General features: G+C 35.3%; 2 protein-coding genes across 4 annotated transcripts in view; one reads left to right on the top strand and one right to left on the bottom strand.

The window, feature by feature from the left end:
• Positions 1-7499: 7499 nt before the first annotated feature.
• On the bottom strand, positions 7500-13387 carry LOC125804526 (uncharacterized). Of its 2 annotated transcripts, XM_049483279.1 has the most exons (6): positions 13088-13387; positions 11940-11976; positions 11778-11848; positions 11178-11345; positions 9788-9883; positions 7500-9109 (listed from the first exon to the last, which is right to left on the bottom strand). In XM_049483279.1, exons 3-6 carry the CDS (start codon positions 11787-11789, stop codon positions 8810-8812), a joined length of 576 nt encoding a protein of 191 aa, XP_049339236.1. In that variant the 5' UTR covers positions 11790-11848; positions 11940-11976; positions 13088-13387; the 3' UTR covers positions 7500-8809. The 2 variants fall into 2 exon arrangements, with proteins under 2 accessions (XP_049339236.1, XP_049339235.1); XM_049483278.1 differs by lacking the exons at positions 11940-11976; positions 13088-13387 and having other exon boundaries at positions 11778-11914.
• Positions 13388-16682: 3295 nt separating this feature from the next.
• LOC103044275 (rho guanine nucleotide exchange factor 26) overlaps positions 16683-18810 on the top strand; it is an 89282-nt gene continuing 87154 nt past the window's right edge. Inside the window, exon 1 of one of the 2 annotated variants that reach the window (XM_007237282.4) lies at positions 16683-16913. The gene's annotated coding sequence lies outside the window, so the exon portion shown is untranslated. The remainder of the gene's footprint in view (positions 16914-18810) is intronic. The other variant, XM_007237285.4, reaches the window with a different exon arrangement.

The raw sequence follows: 18810 nt of genomic DNA, 5'->3' as shown, positions 1-18810 counted from the left end.
GTGTCTCCAGGCCCTTGAAATTAACAATAAGATTGTCAGAATCACTGATAAAGGTTGCATAAATAATACAGATGTTGAAATGGCTTGACAGTTTCAGTAAAATAGCCAAATGAATCATTAGCATAGATTTGAAATATATATTTTAAGCTCTTTGTGACGGGCCACTAAGATTCAAACACTTATGTAAACATGAGCTGCTGGAGGATTTAACTACTAATCACATGTATAGTTAAAATATAAATAAAAATCACCATATTATGTTATATTATATTATATTATATTATATTATATATTATATAATATATCAGACCATGTTAAAGACTAATTCAGCCACAGTGATTTAAAGATCACCCTAAATTTATTGTTAAATATTAAATTCCTCTTCAATTACTTCTTAAAAACCTAAACAGTTAAAGACCATTGGTTAAATTACACAATTTAAATGTTTTACAATAAAACAGTTTTTAGTTCTAGGAATGCACACTGGTAAAAGAAGAGTCAGACTATAAAATAGAACAGTTTTAACAGTTTTATTGAGCTCACCAGAACTGTTTTACTGCTTTCTTCATATTTTCTTTAGGAATCACATCAGCAGTGCAGATCAGTATGTGCTGGTTTTAAAAGAAAAACAGGTCTACTGAACATGACTTTATACACATGCATGGAATTCTGGGTAATGGAACGTACTACTTGGTACATTTCTTGGGGGTAAACCAGAGACTTTAAACGAGAACTAAATGGCTGAATAGTATTGATTCTAGTTTATATTCAGTACTAGTATGTTGTCTATGAGATTATCTGTACTGTTAGTAGAACCCAAAGTATCGTCTTAAATGTGATTCTTTAAAACTTTAAAAGTGTTAATGGTGATATTACCCTGCCATTTCAAATAGACTGAGCCATTGGTTTAAAAGAGGCTGTTTGAACTCTGTTATGGGTTTTTATGTTTTTAATTTGTGATGTTGGAGGTGGTTTTACCCAAAAACAGGAAGTGTTAAATATTAGAAAATAAAAAAAGGTAGGGGAGACATGGAATGGTTGTGAAACATTGAGTTTCTTTAATATTTTGTTTGATTATTTATTTGATTAATTATGTATATTTTACACATGTTGCGACCATCCCTGTACACTGGGAGTAGACACTGTAGTTGATACATTGAAGTTTATAATATAGTAAATTTAGTAATGGCAAAACGGGGCTTTCTGAAGTACTAAAGTCTTTTTCCTAACTGTATTGAAAAAAAGGTTCATTACTTGAAGCTTTGTAACACAGTGGACATTAGCTGCATCTGGTGGCCAAAACCTGAAAGTGCTTTGTTTAGTGTATCTTTTTTTTTTTTTTAAACAGTTTTTAAAATTGTTCCAGTGCGTTAACATGACATTTGAGTTTTAAATAAAAACTGATAAAATGAAATGGTAGAATACTTTGATGTCTGGATATGTTAATACATTACACCGTAATCTATTTTAAATGTATATATAATGCACTTAGAATGTATTTTGATAAGGCACAGTGGAGAAAGTACACTTCTAAACTACACTACTTATTTCCCGTCACCATGTCATTTATCTGTTAATATATACCAAATTCTAAAATTATATTCATTATTATTATTTACATCCTCACAAGCAGAATTTGTAACATGTTTACATGCATCATAAGTCCATTGCCTGTTTTGACATTGGCAAGGCTCATGTAGATTTTATGCATGGGGTATATAAAAGAGAGAATTTCTCATTGTCTCTCTCTGTATCGCGTTCAGTGTGTAAGCACCTTAATCATTGCAGCCCTAATGTAAAGCTTAAATAAATTCAGATTTACTCAACACTAAATCATAATGGGTTGCACAACACAAACTGTAGGAGCTAGTAGCTACTGTCAAAGTTTACACCAAACTGGCTGGTTTGGAATGTCTTAAATGACAGGATTCACTTTCCCCGTTAGGTTTGTTATTTAATAAACTTGCCTTGCTTTTAGGGCTGTGCAGTGGTGTTTCCTTTTACATTTAATTTCAATTTCTTTTCTTTTTTTACTTATTTTTTATGAATAGTAAGCAGGTCTCTTCATCTTTTAAATGCCGAAATTACGTTAAACCAAATAACTAGAGATGGAACGATCGATCGGCAGTGTATCGGTATCGGCCGATTTTCAGCCAAAATACGGTATCGGCGATCGGCAGATATTCTTCTGATTTTAGCCGATCTGATTCAGGAGTTTAGGGTTAAGCAGTTTATCAGAGCTGTGTGGGGATGTCCGGTGAAACAGCTCGCTTACAGGAAGCTACAGTACCTCATCCAACCACTAGTCGGAGCTGCAGCAGTAGAACAAGCCCCGCTGTCTTTACTCAGTCAGAGCTACAGACTCAGCTCAGCCAGTCTGGAGCGTGTTTTTTTTTTTTATACAGTTTTCTTAAATTAATCTGTGTATGAAATAAAGGTTTTAACCCCACTAACCGGATAATACAGCTCTTTACAGTTCATCTTTCAGCCCAAGCAGCTAACAGCAGCAGTTTAGAGCAGCCGTCACGGAGTCACTACTCGGATTACATTAAAAACAGGTTAGTTAGTTAGCGCGCTGCTAACCTCATGATATTTATAACTACGGAGTTTAGTGGACACACCACGGCTGCAAGGTTAGACTGTTGAAGGCTACTGAAGACTATTAAAGGCTATTAGAGGTTATTGAAAGGGTTATTGGGGGCAGAAATCAGTAAAGGCTGGTTAGATAAGTGATTCACGTCCTCGTCCTTTGCTGGTGAAACTGTGAATAGCACTGTCACAGTGATGTTTATTAACGTCATTAAAACGGATTTTGTCTTATAAATATTTACACATAACTTATATCTCTCCTAAAAAGCGTTTATTTTGGTCAGTAACACTCTTGTGTTTATTTACTATCAGTGTAAATTACCAGTGTTTACTTTGGCATGGATGTAATTAGAGGAAACACGTCGTGTGGCACATTGTCCACATCATACTATGGACTAGTCCAATGCAAGCAATGGAGGGGGGTATGTGTGTTTGGACAATTAGTATTTAGACATTAATTCGGTATTCTACTGATATTTCTGTTGTTTTTTAATAGAAATATGTTTTTTTTCTTTACTTTACATAAGTAACAAATTAACATTGTTTTTGGTGTATTTACTGTAGCTGGGATGGTCAGATTTTGGGGCCCCTATGGAGGACAGATTTGGTCGAGGCCCTAGGCAAGTGCCTAGGTTTGCCTAATTAAACAACGGCCTCTGTCTGTGAGTTTACTGCACTGCTTTAAATGAATACTGTCAGAATTAAATACTTAGTAGTTCAATGGTTTGGGTCCGCATTGGACAACGTCTGTGGTCCGCCTGTTAGTGATCCCTGCTCTACAGCATCTGTAGATCTGTATCTGTCTCTCACCCTCAAAATTAAGCTCTGATTCTGCACTTGGACGAAAGTTTTTCTGTGGTCGTGTGAGTTCACGTCATGTGTTTTCTGCCGCGGTACCGCTTGCCGCGAGGTCAAAGTTGAACCGTGTTGAACTTTGACCGCGGTGAGCGCGGTGTGGTTATGGGCGGGGAAACGCGCTGCGTTCTGCTGTGCTCCGGCAGCGACGCACCGCTCTAGAAACAATTGAATCCTATAGGGGTCAGCGCACCGCGACGCACCTACCTGCGCTGCATTCCGCTGTGCTGCCGCTTGTTGAGCTTTGACCGCAGTGAGCGGTAGCGCGGTAGAGGCTCTGTTCCGCGGCAGCGACGCACCGCTTTAACTTTTTTTCAGCTGATTCACAGAAAATATGATACATGGATCTTTTCGCAAGTGTTTATAGGAGCAGTTGAGACCCAAGTGGAAAAACATAAGCATGCAAAAATGGCTTTTGCATAATATGTCCCCTGTAAAGACATTTGGTTCTATTAAATCATGACTTTAAATGCAAAGTACTAATACTTCAACATTCCCCTGTTCTTAAACCTGAGCTCTCTCTCTGAGCATGCGCATAGACCGAACCGCTCCAGCCCTGCGTGAGCCGTTCTTCACCACCAGGAGGCGCCAAACAGCCACTTTTTCCCAGCAGCAGCCGAGCTGTGACTGAATCCTGGGCTGCGGCCAAAACCACATACTGTCACACTAAACAGCACAATAACAACAGCTCACACTGCCTTTACCAGTGCTCTTATTACACTACAGTATGACTAGTGAACAGACTGACACGAATTCAACAAAGTTTTTCACACTCTATTCCACTTACCACTTATTTTTATTTATTTCTATATTTACAAATATACACTTTATATGATATATAATGATGGCATATGTGAGCAAACAGTTATGCAGATGCCTACAAAACTTGTGTAGTCCCTGTATAGAAATATTGCCAATAGAAGAAGACTCTCTTTAGATACACATGAACCCACTAGCTAACAGTAAACATTCTATAGTGTATAAAGCCCAAAGTCTGAACTATTCCTCTCAGGCTTCTTATGTCAAAATGTACAATGTTTTTGGACACCCCTCCTAATATATGCATTCCCATATTTTAAGTTGTAAACATTGCTGATGACACAGTGGCACAGATTAAAGGGGTATAAATCAGAGTTAATTACAGTATAACATAATTAAAGTATAATACTTTATTTAAACAAAGTTCACAAACTTAAACATTTTATAATTAATTAATTACACAATAACTTAATTAATTCATATTTAAAGTATAATATAAGTGTAATATAAAGTTTCCAAACAAACATTTTAGATGCAATCAATTAATTTATTTCATATATTGATATTTAAAGTGCGATGTAAGTACAATACGTAGTTCAGAATCTGAAATGTTGTATATATTTACTTATTTATTTGTTTGGTTTATTAATATTTGAAGTATGTAAGTATGTGAAGTACGTAAAGATTATAAACTTTATAGTTTTTGTTCTCCTGAAACACTGTGTACACACGGTGGTCGTGTATGGCAAGCCAAATGGGTCAGAATTCGCCTGGGTCTGACGGCGCTTAAAGCGTGCGAAATACTTAAAAAACGCCGTCCAAAACGCCGTGCAGGGCTTACTTTTACGCCTTGGAACAAACGCGAGGCGCCGCCAGGCGTTTAAGAGCGTGTGGCGGCGCCAGGCGCTTACATAACGCCACCACGCGTTTTCATAACGCCTCCAGGCGTTCCATATGCAAAAACGGACAGAATATACATATCCCCTCCTTCTCCAAGCAGTTCAGCCCTCTGACTCTGTCAGGGAACTATATCTCCTGTTAAAATAAAAGCCCCCAAGTGCTTCAAATGTCTGCTGTGTTATTAGATGTGCTAGATTCATGTATTTCTGGCTAAACTGGGCTTTGCAAAATGTAGTCCCTGATTAAAACATAACAAAATGTAATCAAATGTACTTATTTTTTATCAACTCTTTCATTGCTGGCCTATTTAGTAATCATGTTTAATTTGTCTGATGCCGCAAGACCTGAGCCAGCCAACACACACACACACACACACTCTCTCTCGAAGGCATTGGGGATTTTAATAAAACGCGCAATACAGAGACCACCACAGCATACAGAATGAATGCATAAATGGAGAAATTAGGAAATCAACCGGACACACAAAATCCAGCAACACATTTAGCAGATCTGTGTAGAGATTCTATACGTTTTAGGGTCACTCTTAAAAAAAAAAACTGTTCACTATGAGATCGTAATATTCCGAATCATTCAGTATTCAAGGTATTCCTTAATTAAATTGTTTTTGATCATGGTACATCCTTATATTATTTTTTGCTTTCTTACTTTTTAAATAAAAGCCCTTTTTGTATCGCTGCCGCTCAAACGGGCAGCGTGGGTCTAAAATGAGCCACATTCATTTTCTATGCTACTTCAAGTATGGCTGTGTGGTTCTATGATATATTTTAGCAACGCATTAATTCCGTCGTTCAGAATTTAATTGACGAATTTATGAATGAGTGTTTCTTTTGCACAAATCTTAATTTTCATTCTCCTTACACAGGTTTACACACACGGGTCAGACACAACGCACATGAATTTACCATTTCACAGCTCAGCACAGCTCCCTCAGTACTGTTTTACGATAACATCACCTTAGAAAATATTTGATGCCACTAGTGAAAGATAACTGTATATAATATTTGATTAGGATTAGGTTACCATTAGAGTGAGAATATTACCTGTCAGAAAGTTACAAGTACGTATTATTAGATGTTGACATATTCTATTTTAGTTAGCTTAATATACTGTAGTACTTTGTAGGCCATTTAGCTACAGGGTGTGTTTATAATAATGTTCTTGGTGACAGTAACTGAAATATTTTATTAATTTAAAGAATAAACATTTTTAATAAAATAAATAGTACAGTCTAATATAGGATAATGGTAATAATAATAATAATAATAATAATAATAATAATAATAATAATAATAATATTGACATTATTTTGACATATTCTATTTTAGTTAGCATTCTGAATATTTTGTAGATTTTTTTAAAACTGCACACACACACACACTTTTATTATTACTATTATTATTATTAATATAATTTGATATTATTATTATTATTATTATTATTATTATTATTATTATTATATTGATATAATTATTATTATATTGAATTAATAAATTATTTAAACAAGCCCGGAGTGGCTAATCGGGAGGATTCCCGATGGGCCGGGGCGAGTTTGGGCCGGTTGGACGGAAAAAAATTATTTACCCTCACTTCTCTAATCTTATTCTTGCATTCATTGCCATTCAACTACGTATGCACTCTCTATTCGTCTGACAACACAGCCCCTACGTCGGGTTTAACCATCTGAGGGAATTCTCCTCTCCCAAATGTTTGAGTTGGTTGCGTCCACCAGTGGTCTTTTCTGAAGCGATCAAATTAAATGCAGCAACAGAATAGCACAAAGCGTCAGACGACTGTGATGGAGGGTAAAAAGAGGCCAGGTGGAGCCGAAAAGGCCAGATTAAAAAAAGAAAGAAGATGGAAGAAGAAGCAGCCAAATGTGCAAAATTAACAAACTTGTTTTCCAGAAGACAGACTTCAGCTGCAGCCGGTAAACAGAGATATGGAAATAATCTTGAATCGTCAGCTACACTGTAAAACCCGATAAGTTCAATAAACTCAAAACTTTTGTTGTAACTGATTACCTAATAAATTTTAAATTCATGTTATATATTTTTTGAGTACAATTAACTTAATAAATATATATACATATAGATTTTAAATTAAGATTTTTCTGAACTTATATTTTTCATTTACAAAATCATTTTTCTCAAGTACTATATACTACATTGGTTTTAGTAATAATTACATAAACATATATTGTCCCCAACTTAATCTGAACACAAAATATATGATTTTAAGCAACTTATTTCTTTTAGCAAAATCTACTCAAAAGATTAAAGTGCACCAAACTCTTAGCTAATCCTAGTCAACATTATTTCAACCAGTTACTTAACAAAAATCAACTGAGTAATTAAAAAACCATGAAATTACACACATTTCAAAATAAGTTATTTATTAAAACTATAAAACTCTGCCATTTCAACGGCTGTACAATTTAAACAGACTGCCTACTGATGGCAATAACAAAAAAGCCATTTCAAAGGCAATATTACATACAACAGGCTGCCATTTCAAAGGTATAACACAAACAAGCTGCCTATATTAAAGAAAATTACACAATTTAGAGAGAAGAAAAAAAAAGGCTGCCATTATAAAGGCAATAATTGTTAGAGTTGAAATATCCCGTCACAATAACTTTGAATTACTGTTCAATAATGCCTCAATTGTTTTTCTAAACTGCATAACACCCATTATACTTTTGTAAGCAAGAAGTTACTGTTACTGCCAATCAACCCATATATCAACTTTAAGTATTATTATTATTATTAGTAGCAATAGTATTAGTTATTATTATTATTATTACTATAATATTAAGATAATTTTCTTATTGTCCAGTAAAAAAAATGTCATAATGACGGGTCCACTTCTATAATTAAATATTTAATTGTAAAATATATATATATATAATAACAATAATGGGGGGAAAAAAGCATTTAAGCAATCAGAATGGTTGCTTGGTTCAGTCCTTCAACAACATTTCAAAGGCAATGTAACATACAACAGGCTGCCATTTTAAAGGCAATATAACATAGCACAGGCTGGCATGTCAAAGGCAAATATGACATTATAAAACAGACTGCCATTACAAAGGCAATTATAACATTATAGCACAGGCTACCATTTCAAAAGGCTGCCATACAAGTCCCAATTCCAATAGAAACCACACTTACAGGCTACCAATCCAAAGGTATAACACAAACAAGCTGTCTAAATTAAAGGAAATTACACAATTCAGAGAGAAGAAAAAAAAGGGCTGCCATTATAAAGGCTATAATTGTTAAGAGTTTAAATATCCCGTCACAATAACATTATTGATTTACTGTTCAATAATGCCTCAATTATTTTTCTAAACTCCTTAACACCCGTTATACTTTTCTTAGCAAGAAGTTACTGTTACTGCCAATCAACCCATATATCAACTTCAAGTTTTTTTTATTAGTAGTAGTATTAGTTATTATTAATATTATTATTATTATTATTACTACAACATCAACATAATTTTCTGCAACTTATATAATGACCCTAATATTGTTTATCAATCATTTTTGGGGTGATATATTGTCCAGTAAAAAATTGTTATCATGACGGGTCCACTTCTATAATTAAATATGTCCCTGTAAAAATATATATAATAATAATAATAATTGAAAAAAAAAAAAAACAGCAATTAAAATGGTTGGTTGGTTCAGTTTTTCAACAACTCATTTTTCAGATTGAGCACACATGGCTTTAGTGGTTTTCCATCATCCAGCAACATCAGTACTTTCTGGACAAATGTGAACATGTGGATGAGTTTCTTTGGGTATTGTAAATTAAAAGCATAGATCAAGCCAAAGGACACAATGAATGCATCAGGCAACCTGGGAAGATCCCTCACAACAACTTCTCCCTCAACTACAAGGAAGAAGCTTTCAGAGCTGAAGTAGTTTTCACCAGTGGTGAAAAGGGCGACAGGAGTGTCGGCGATGTCTGGCTCTTCTTCATGCTGCAAAACACATGCAATAGACAGGTGTCAAATGATAAATTGTAGGGTTATTATTGCTCAAATCAGACTTGTATACAGTTTCATTGTAGACCAGTCGTGGTGCATTGTATATTAGGAGTTATTAGTATGTACATTGATATTGGTTCGTGAAACAGTTTTTAAACAATTCAGCAAAAGCCTGACTGACAGAACCATGCATGTTGCCCTTTTTAGGATCATTTTAAGTGACAGAGGCATTCAAGAATTTATAAGACAACAGGTCAGCTAGATCCCTTATTCACACATGATAAACAAGTGTAAATGTTCATGTGTCTATACTGTCCACTTGCAATCTAACTGCCCAAGATGAATTTAAAACTAAGTTTTTTTTGACACCTGAAACCTGCACCAAGGTTGATGTTTTTATTAATGCTGTGTGACTCCTGCAGTCGTATATTTCGGCACAACACTGCTTCTTTTTTTTGTTTTTTTAAAATAACTTGACCAGATTTATAAAATATTCACTGAAGTAGTAGACATGTTTTATCCCCACACAATATGGTATTTTTGCAAGTCTATCCTAACACAATTCTCACAATTACATGAAATCCTGGAAGACACATTTAAGCTTGTTTACTTTATAACGTGTTGACTAAACTGAATAAGTCTTAATTGATATATACTTGTGACACTGCTTACATTGTAAGTCTTGAAGAACTCTGAGGCATCCTCACGCAGGTAAATAGGAAGTGCACGAAGGAACAAAGTGCGTCTTGTGTTGACATCATTTTCCTCCTTGATTGACAAATCAAAATAAATAGTTCATTAAGTACAGTCTGTTTTAACAAAATCATATCTATACATCACTTATCCTCTTAATTTAATTGGGTAGTACAGTGGTTCAGATCCATATTATTCCACATTTTTGTATTAACTTTACAAATATTAAGATGATTATTTTTAAAATGATTACATAATTATGAATTCATAGCTTTTCAAGCCAACTCTTAGGAACGGTCAACATTATTAACTAACAAATTGATTGACACATTCAGCACTGTCCTTTAAACAGAAATAAGGATGAATATTTTTGTTAGACAGGGTTAATTACTTCTGTGAGACAAAATATGAGAGACCATTCCAGTCACTATCCCAGCACTTAAGGATAAGCCTTCCCTAACAATTATTTAAATATGTGCTTAAAAAAATTTGCTAACATCCGAGATGTTTAAGGAAAAAATGAAAATGTGCATTAAGACGCTGATTTTGGGTTTTCATTAGCTGTAAGCCAAAATCATCAACAATAAAATAAATAAACTCTTAAAATAGATCACTCTGTGTTTAATACATCTATACAATATGAGTTACACATTTTGAACTGAATTACTGGAATATGGTAACTTTTCAATGATTTTCTAATTTTATGACCAGCACCTGTACGTGCCAAAGCACTACACTACAGCACAGCTACAGACCATATGGCCGCAGTAATACGTTTAAAGCAGCATCAGCCAAGCATGTCAAAAGATCAAACTGGTGAAAGTGTTTGAGCCGCACTGGGGAATCCCCTTGTGCATACTTCAGTACACTCATTGAGCCAGAACTTTATGAACATGAAGAGGGCAAAAAAAGTCAAATAATTATTCAATAATTATTTATCTGCTGCGGCCCAAACAACCGGCGTAATGTTGCGTGACTGACAGCGGAGTGTGAGGAGCGTTACACACACGCAGGCAGGTACTCAAGTATGTAATGTTTCAGGCCAGAGCAAAACCACAAGGGATTAGTGGATTAATGTATAAATCATTCTCAACTGCAGCCAATCAGATGCTACCTTTTTTACTGTACAATTTTTCAGATATAAAAATAATTATACATTAGATATTAACAATTACAAAAAATAAAAAAGGTTATTAAGAGTATAAAACAAATAGCCATGATCCGATCCGTGAGATACGTGATAATCCGTTACACCCCTACTGATAATGGTGTACTGATTTGTTAGATGGCTTTGCTCTGCAATACTGTGAAAAGTCTTCACAAAAAGTGATCAATAAAGTGCTGTTTGCAAGATACATCCCAAACATACCTGGCGATCATAAGTCTCAAGTAGCTTGCGTAGCGCCAATGCCATCTTGCCGGTGTGTAGTGCCTTCTGCCTCAACAAGGCGATCAGTCGTGGTGTGCAACGGTCCAATTCCGAGTAGAACTGGTTCCTCAAATTCACGTTGGTTATGCGGTGGAATTCCGCAAACACCTGCAGGGACACAAATACGTAAGTATTCTATAAGACATGTGTCAGGCACCTAACTACTAGCACACTACAAAATTTTGGTCAAGTTTTCAGTCACTGACCTTTTCTGTTGATTACAGACAAAACACTCTTTGGTTAATAAAAAGTGTTTCTAGAGAGCAGCCAGATGAGTCTGCAATTTCTCACTGTTAAAATATTATAATGCATGAACCTATGTCATCAGTCGTGTAGTGTGAATGGCACAACACCCTGATGACTTAAGTTATATAGTGTAGACATAACTTGGCTGAAAAAAGGAATATATTAGCTATAGTTATTGTGTGCTGCAAGAAAGGTTATAACATTTAAACACAATTAAACAGAGTTTGGGTGAGATTTTGTGTAAAAAATAATAATAATTGAGTATGGCCACACTAAATTTAGTACAGTTATTACCTGTGACTCCATTCGTAGGGCTGGCCAGCTCGTCAAAATATCCTTCACCGGTAGATCTTCCTTCACAAGATCTTGCCGACGAAGAGCAAAGGACGTCTGCATTAGTTTTGCAATCAATACCTGGTTTCAAATAATTTAAATAATACTGGTTTCAAAACGTACCTTAGATGACACTGAAGGAAACTGTTGGCACACAATCCTGCAGAAGAAAAAAAAAACATTGATGAAATAAAATCTAATTTAGAGGTTTAAAAAAAATAATTTGATGCTGATATTTTATTTAATTACAAAATCCTAGTAAAGGGATGATAATGTTCATGTTAAATTGAACAAGCAAGTACAGAAATGCAGAATTTCCTGTTGTGAAAACTGAATTGGGTCTTCAAACAGAAATTCTCCACACCTAACGTTACGAACTAAAAACAAAGAAATGTAAAGTTTTGTATTTGTTTCTAACTTGTTTTAGCGCGCTGATTTGCTTAAAAACAAGCATTTTATTAATTTTCGTTGCCAATCGTTCATATCGTTGTGCATTAACTAAGTTACATAGTAGGGCTGTGCGATATAACTAAAAACTCATTCACATATCAACCATTTTATATCCCGTTAAGAATAATGACATACATTTTATCTAAATTGTAAAAAAAAAAATACTGAATTAGCTTAGCGCGAACAATTTTCTTACCGTGACTCGGTCTCAACGCGAACCGCTTAGGAGTACCTCTCTTTCGGCCAGCGGTGCAGGAAACACCGTGGTTCTTAGCGGGCCTAGCGCTCGTAGACCGTCTGTGCGTTTTGTAACTATCTGACGTTTGTAGACGGTGGTGCTGCTTGCATTGGTTGTAAACTCTTGCATGATTTCATGATCAGGTCGAGTTTTAACAAAAAATGGCAACGTTTTTCGTTCTCGAATTAGCCGCTGCAGCTAAACCGCGCCAACTAACGCGCTAGCTAGCTAGCGTTAGCTAAATAACTATCATGCTATAACCAGGGCACTTAACGATAAGGAAGGAAGCCAATTTTACATAGTTAGGTTAACATTAAAACACTTAACGGCTAATAGAAGCAGGGGTGAGAAGTTTCAGGGAAGTAAACGTATTTTTGTTGACGACTGACTGGCGAGACCTAGCTAGCTAGCTAACCTAGCTTAACTATTTCAGGAACGATATAAGTTATAGTGCTAGCTTCGTTAGCTTACAACTAATGCCACTTTTACCAAGCTGATACAGTCATATATTCAAGTTTGGAAAAACTAAAGACGCCCAAACGGTGTGTTTTCTTAATTTCCGTATAAAAAAACAGCTACTTACCCGTTTAGCTCGAGAACTTATTTCGGCTCTCGCCCGCTAACGCGCCGCCATCTTCAAGCACCGTGAAGAGTGAATCTGGGACACCAGTCGTGGTTGGTGACGTCAGGAAATGCGTAACGTCGTATACTCATAAATTATAATGTTATTGACAATCATTACTCAAAAAAGTGTACTAATTTCAAATTAAAACATAACGAAACGTTCAGACAGCTCAAAACCTTAATGCTGGGTTAACTAAATAACAAGATTTGATTGTTACACAAATAAAGTTTATTAGTTAACAATACTGTTCGGGTTTACAGTGTATTGGGCAACGTTTGCAATGTCGATTTAGCGTAGTTTATTTTGTAGAGCCCAATACACATCATTAACCTCTTAACACGCCCTGGCCCGCCGACGGGCCAGAAATATGTCATAGTTAATATCTTTTTGTGTTTATGAATAATTATTTTTTTAATTTTAAAGCCTAGAATCTCTGCTTTTCAGTATCTAGCCTATTTAGCTGTATGTCCTTTCAGGAAATAAACATTTAGGGCGAAATATGCCTTGTTTATTAGAATTAAGATTTTGAATCTGGTAAAGCTTTATATTCTGTCTTTAAGCTACTGCTTTGAGGATTCACTATTTCATTTTGATCTTTTAGAATTCGTTAGATTATATTTCTTTTAGCATTTTGAGCTTAGTTTAGTTGGTTATTTTCCTATTTTACATCTATTTTTCTGTTTTTATTAAATGTTGTTATTAGCTTATTAGCTTCTAGCTTGTTAGCATACAGAACGTTTCCCTGGTCTTTTAAATGAATATTTATTTATTAATTATAATATAATATAAGCTGTATCTAATTTTAAGCCAGACAGACACTGTGTGATTTTTTTAATCAGGTGCTGAGATCTCATTCGCATGTTTGAATGGTTTGTCCTGTACGAAAACGCACCTGATATATGCTGACACTGTAGTCTGACTGGCAGACTGAGAGACTGAATGTCATGCAGCCCCAAAGCAATAGAATTAGCGCCAGATCCCCGCGAGCCGCGCACATATTAATCCACCTGCAGAGCTTCAAACGCGCAGATGAGCGCATCACTTTCCTCAGCTGGTCGGGCTCCAGGAAATAGTCTGTGATGTCATCTGTTTTTTAATACTATTTTAATTTTATATAAAGCTATTGCATGATAATCACCATATAGCTAAGTAACCAAGTCTTATTGTTAACGAAACTTCTCATTAACTGAAACGAATAAAAACGGTGATTAAAAGAAAAAAAACTAAAACGAACTGAAATTACAGATTAAATACCCTCAGTTTCGTGTTTGTTAATTTATTTATAATTGATTTATATAAATGTGGTATATCATGATATATATCGTTATTGTGATATATATATATATATATATATATATATATATATATATATATATATATATATATATATATATATATATATATATATATATATATATATAATATTTTCCCATATCGCCCAGCACTACTTTTAAGTCAAATTAATTACCTTTTAAAACTTTATTTGATTTAAATTGGAATTAAACGTGTTTAGGTGAAGGGTGTTCTGTTAACTTACCAACATATACTTGTACTTATATGTAATAAAAAGGCATTGTAAGATCTAGCTGCTGTTTTATTTATTCAAATTCCTGCTCCATGGAAAAAATGGGCTGGATTTGGGCACGAAACTCCCGGGCTGAAAAAAGGGCCCACTCCGGCCCTGAATTAAATGTTTTACCGTTTTTTTTTTTTTGCGTAACCACCGCGGTAAATAAAGTGCGGGAAAAATTTAGTTTGCGCACTTAAACAAAGCGAAAATATTCTACTCTGCACGCATTATAAATATGTTTTGCATTTTTATTTAGGATTCAGGAAAAATATGATCGCTGTAGGACGCCTGCTCGTAAAAATGGGCACAATTGCTAAAGCGTGTTATTATTATTATTATTATTATTATTATTATTATTATTATTATTATTATTATTACTACTACTATTATTTACAAAATCCAAAAGATTTACAGATGTTTTGTTTGAATGTTCTACATAAAACGTTTATTATTGTTATTATTATTATTATTATTATCATTATCCTATATTAGACTGTACTATTTATTTTATTAAAAATGTTTATTCTTTAAATTAATAAAATATTTCAGTTACTGTCACCAAGAACATTATTATAAACACACCCTGTAGCTAAATGGCCTAACAAAGTACTACAGTATATTAAGCTAACTAAAATAGAATATGTCAACATCTAATAATAAGTACTTGTAACTTTCTGACAGGTAATATTCTCACTCTAATGGTAACCTAATCCTAATCAAATATTATATACAGTTATCTTTCACTAGTGGCATCAAATATTTTCTAAGGTGATGTTATCGTAAAACAGTACTGAGGGAGCTGTGCTGAGCTGTGAAATGGTAAATTCATGTGCGTTGTGTCTGACCCGTGTGTGTAAACCTGTGTAAGGAGAATGAAAATGAAGATTTGTGCAAAAGAAACACTCATTCATAAATTCGTCAATTAAATTCTGAACGACGGAATTAATGCGTTGCTAAAATATATCATAGAACCACACAGCCATACTTGAAGTAGCATAGAAAATGAATGTGGCTCATTTTAGACCCACGCTGCCCGTTTGAGCGGCAGCGATACAAAAAGGGCTTTTATTTAAAAAGTAAGAAAGCAAAAAAGAATATAAGGATGTACCATGATCAAAAACAATTTAATTAAGGAATACCTTGAATACTGAATGATTCGGAATATTACGATCTCATAGTGAACAGTTTTTATTTTTTTAAGAGTGACCCTAAAACGTATAGAATCTCTACACAGATCTGCTAAATGTGTTGCTGGATTTTGTGTGTCCTGTTGATTTCCTAATTTCTCCATTTATGCATTCATTCTGTATGCTGTGGTGGTCTCTGTATTGCGCGTTTTATTAAAATCCCCAATGCCTTCGAGAGAGAGTGTGTGTGTGTGTGTGTGTGTGTGTTTGCTGGCTCAGGTCTTGCGGCATCAGACAAATTAAACATGATTACTAAATAGGCCAGCAATGAAAGAGTTGATAAAAAATAAGTACATTTGATTACATTTTGTTATGTTTTAATCAGGGACTACATTTTGCAAAGCCCAGTTTAGCCAGAAATACATGAATCTAGCTCATCTAATAACACAGCAGACATTTGAAGCACTTGGGGGCTTTTATTTTAACAGGAGATATAGTTCCCTGACAGAGTCAGAGGGCTGAACTGCTTGGAGAAGGAGGGGATATGTATATTCTGTCCGTTTTTGCATATGGAACGCCTGGAGGCGTTATGAAAACGCGTGGTGGCGTTATGTAAGCGCCTGGCGCCGCCACACGCTCTTAAACGCCTGGCGGCGCCTCGCGTTTGTTCCAAGGCGTAAAAGTAAGCCCTGCACGGCGTTTTGGACGGCGTTTTTTAAGTATTACGCACGCTTTAAGCGCCGTCAGACCCAGGCGAATTCTGACCCATTTGGCTTGCCATAGTCGTGACGTCACGCTGCGCGTGAACTCTCTCGGATGTTTTGGAGTCGCGCGCAGAACTTCTTTACTCACTCCCTCAACTCTCTCTGTGTCTCACGCGCCCGCGCGCGCTCACTCACTTACCTCACTCACAACACAGAGCAGCGGAGCGCGCGCTGCAGAGCGGAGGGAGCGAGGCCAGGCGCTCGCGGGAAACTTTGTTTTGGTTTAAAGTGATTCATCTTTACAGAACCGGATTAAACCCAGACCAGAACCGGACTAACGGATTATGCGTTGAGCGAACGGAGGAGCGCGCGGGACGGGGAAGGTGCGTTATTTAGCTACGAGTTTCTTACGAAGTTTCTGGCGAAGTTTACCGGAGGAGTGTTGTGTCTGAGAGAGAGAGAGAGAGAGAGAGAGAGAGAGAGCAGCAGCGGGGGTCACGATACTCCTGTCTGAACCAGTGACCGGTAACAGTGTGTCTAACAACCCACATAACTGAACTCACTTTACCACCTTAAATACAGCTCCAGAATATAACTTCTGTCTGAGCTTTTAAGGTGAAACGGAAAATTACAGTAAGAAAGCTTGTATTTTAATACTCAAAGTATTTACCTGTAGGTTAATGCCTATAGAAACGTTACTGGGTTCTAGTAGGGGTGGCTGATATTGCAACAGTGTACAACATTGCAATACTATTTTATGATTTTTACGATGTATAATAGGCATCCTTATATTTACGTTGTAGTAAAAATTTAGTATGTTGGAAATGAAAAGAGCCATATGGCCACATATATAGCTGAAAATATATGTATAAATGTGCTTATTGTATCGACAATAAGCATATAAATATCATTAGTAGCATACTAAAAGTTCTCTTTAACTGAATGATGTGCAGCAAAAATCAATGTTTTTATGATTTTTTTACAGTGTCAGTTTAATATTGAAGACTTTTTTAAAGCTATAAAGGAACACATGCGGAATTAAACAAAATAAAACAAAAAAAAAAATGATTACCTGATTATTGTCGCTGTTCACTGAAAAACAAGTATCTCCATTTTTGTCGATTTTTAGTTTACCACATAATTTGAATATACAAACTGTCCCTTACACTGTTTTAACATTTTTTTTATGAATAGACTGAAATAAATAATTTTAAATGAACTGAAATAAACCATTTTTCATTGAAAGTGATGATGGTTTTATCTCTCTCCTGTAAAGTTGCTGTTTTGGAGATACATGTTTTTCGCTGGACGAAGACAATATGTAAACTCTTGAATTGTTAAATACTCAAGCAGTTAGCTTACATTCATTTCAGTTAACTATAAGAAACTCTGGCTCAGCTGTTAATTAAAGGGATGTTGTTGATCTTGTTTTATGGCAGCATTTCACATAACTTAAAGACCAAAGTCTAACCTGAACCCAATAGAAGAGATCAGAGACGTAATTTTGGATGGATCACCTTTGTCATGGGAGTTTGACCTAATTACACTTTGCTGGAGCTTTAGGCTTTATGAAATGAGCTCACACTCATTTGTTTTATTGTTGTTATATACAAGATTTTGCAGATGTTTTGAATTTCCAAAAAAAATAGTTTGATTGATATGTAGAGTAATGCCAGAGTAGAGTATTAAATGTAGGTAGATTATGTTCTGGTTGAGAGCTCCATTGGAAGTGAATGACAGTATGTATGATCTGGTCATGTGATAAGAGAAATGAGTTAATCTTTTTTTTTTTGATGAGTAAGTTGATGAGGAAGTCATTGCAGGTCTTTTAGTATGAGATGGTCAGAGATGTCCAAACTTGAATGAGTCTTTTAGGCTGTAGCCAATAAGATATCTTGAAGAAGAAATTTAAAAGCAACTAACTTCACAGGTACAGCATGTCGCTAGTGCACAACTGTGTTGTTTAAGTGCATCATTTTCCAAACTATTAGTGTGTCTGTACCTTCAGCTAAGAATGTTAGGAACTCACTGTACAGTTTTACGTCAGCTGTCAGTCAGTCAGAAGGCTTCATTCCAAGCTGTCAAATATACAGTGAATTATGTGTGACTTATTCTCCCACACTCTGCAGTTTATCTGTTCTGCACCCTGACTGTGCAAGCTGCAACCTTCCAGCTTCACCTTGGTTTCTGTCTGATGTTAATGGGATTTAGCTGCTTCTCTTTATATTCATTATTTTTGGTAAAATAAATATGTACGCTTTGTGTATCTGAATATAAATG

The sequence above is a fragment of the Astyanax mexicanus genome, chromosome 9, assembly GCF_023375975.1.
Source record: "Astyanax mexicanus isolate ESR-SI-001 chromosome 9, AstMex3_surface, whole genome shotgun sequence".
Classification (NCBI taxonomy): domain Eukaryota; kingdom Metazoa; phylum Chordata; class Actinopteri; order Characiformes; family Acestrorhamphidae; genus Astyanax; species Astyanax mexicanus.
The sequence above is the reverse complement of the archived record's forward strand: the minus strand, read 5'-3'. Positions and strand labels throughout refer to the sequence as shown.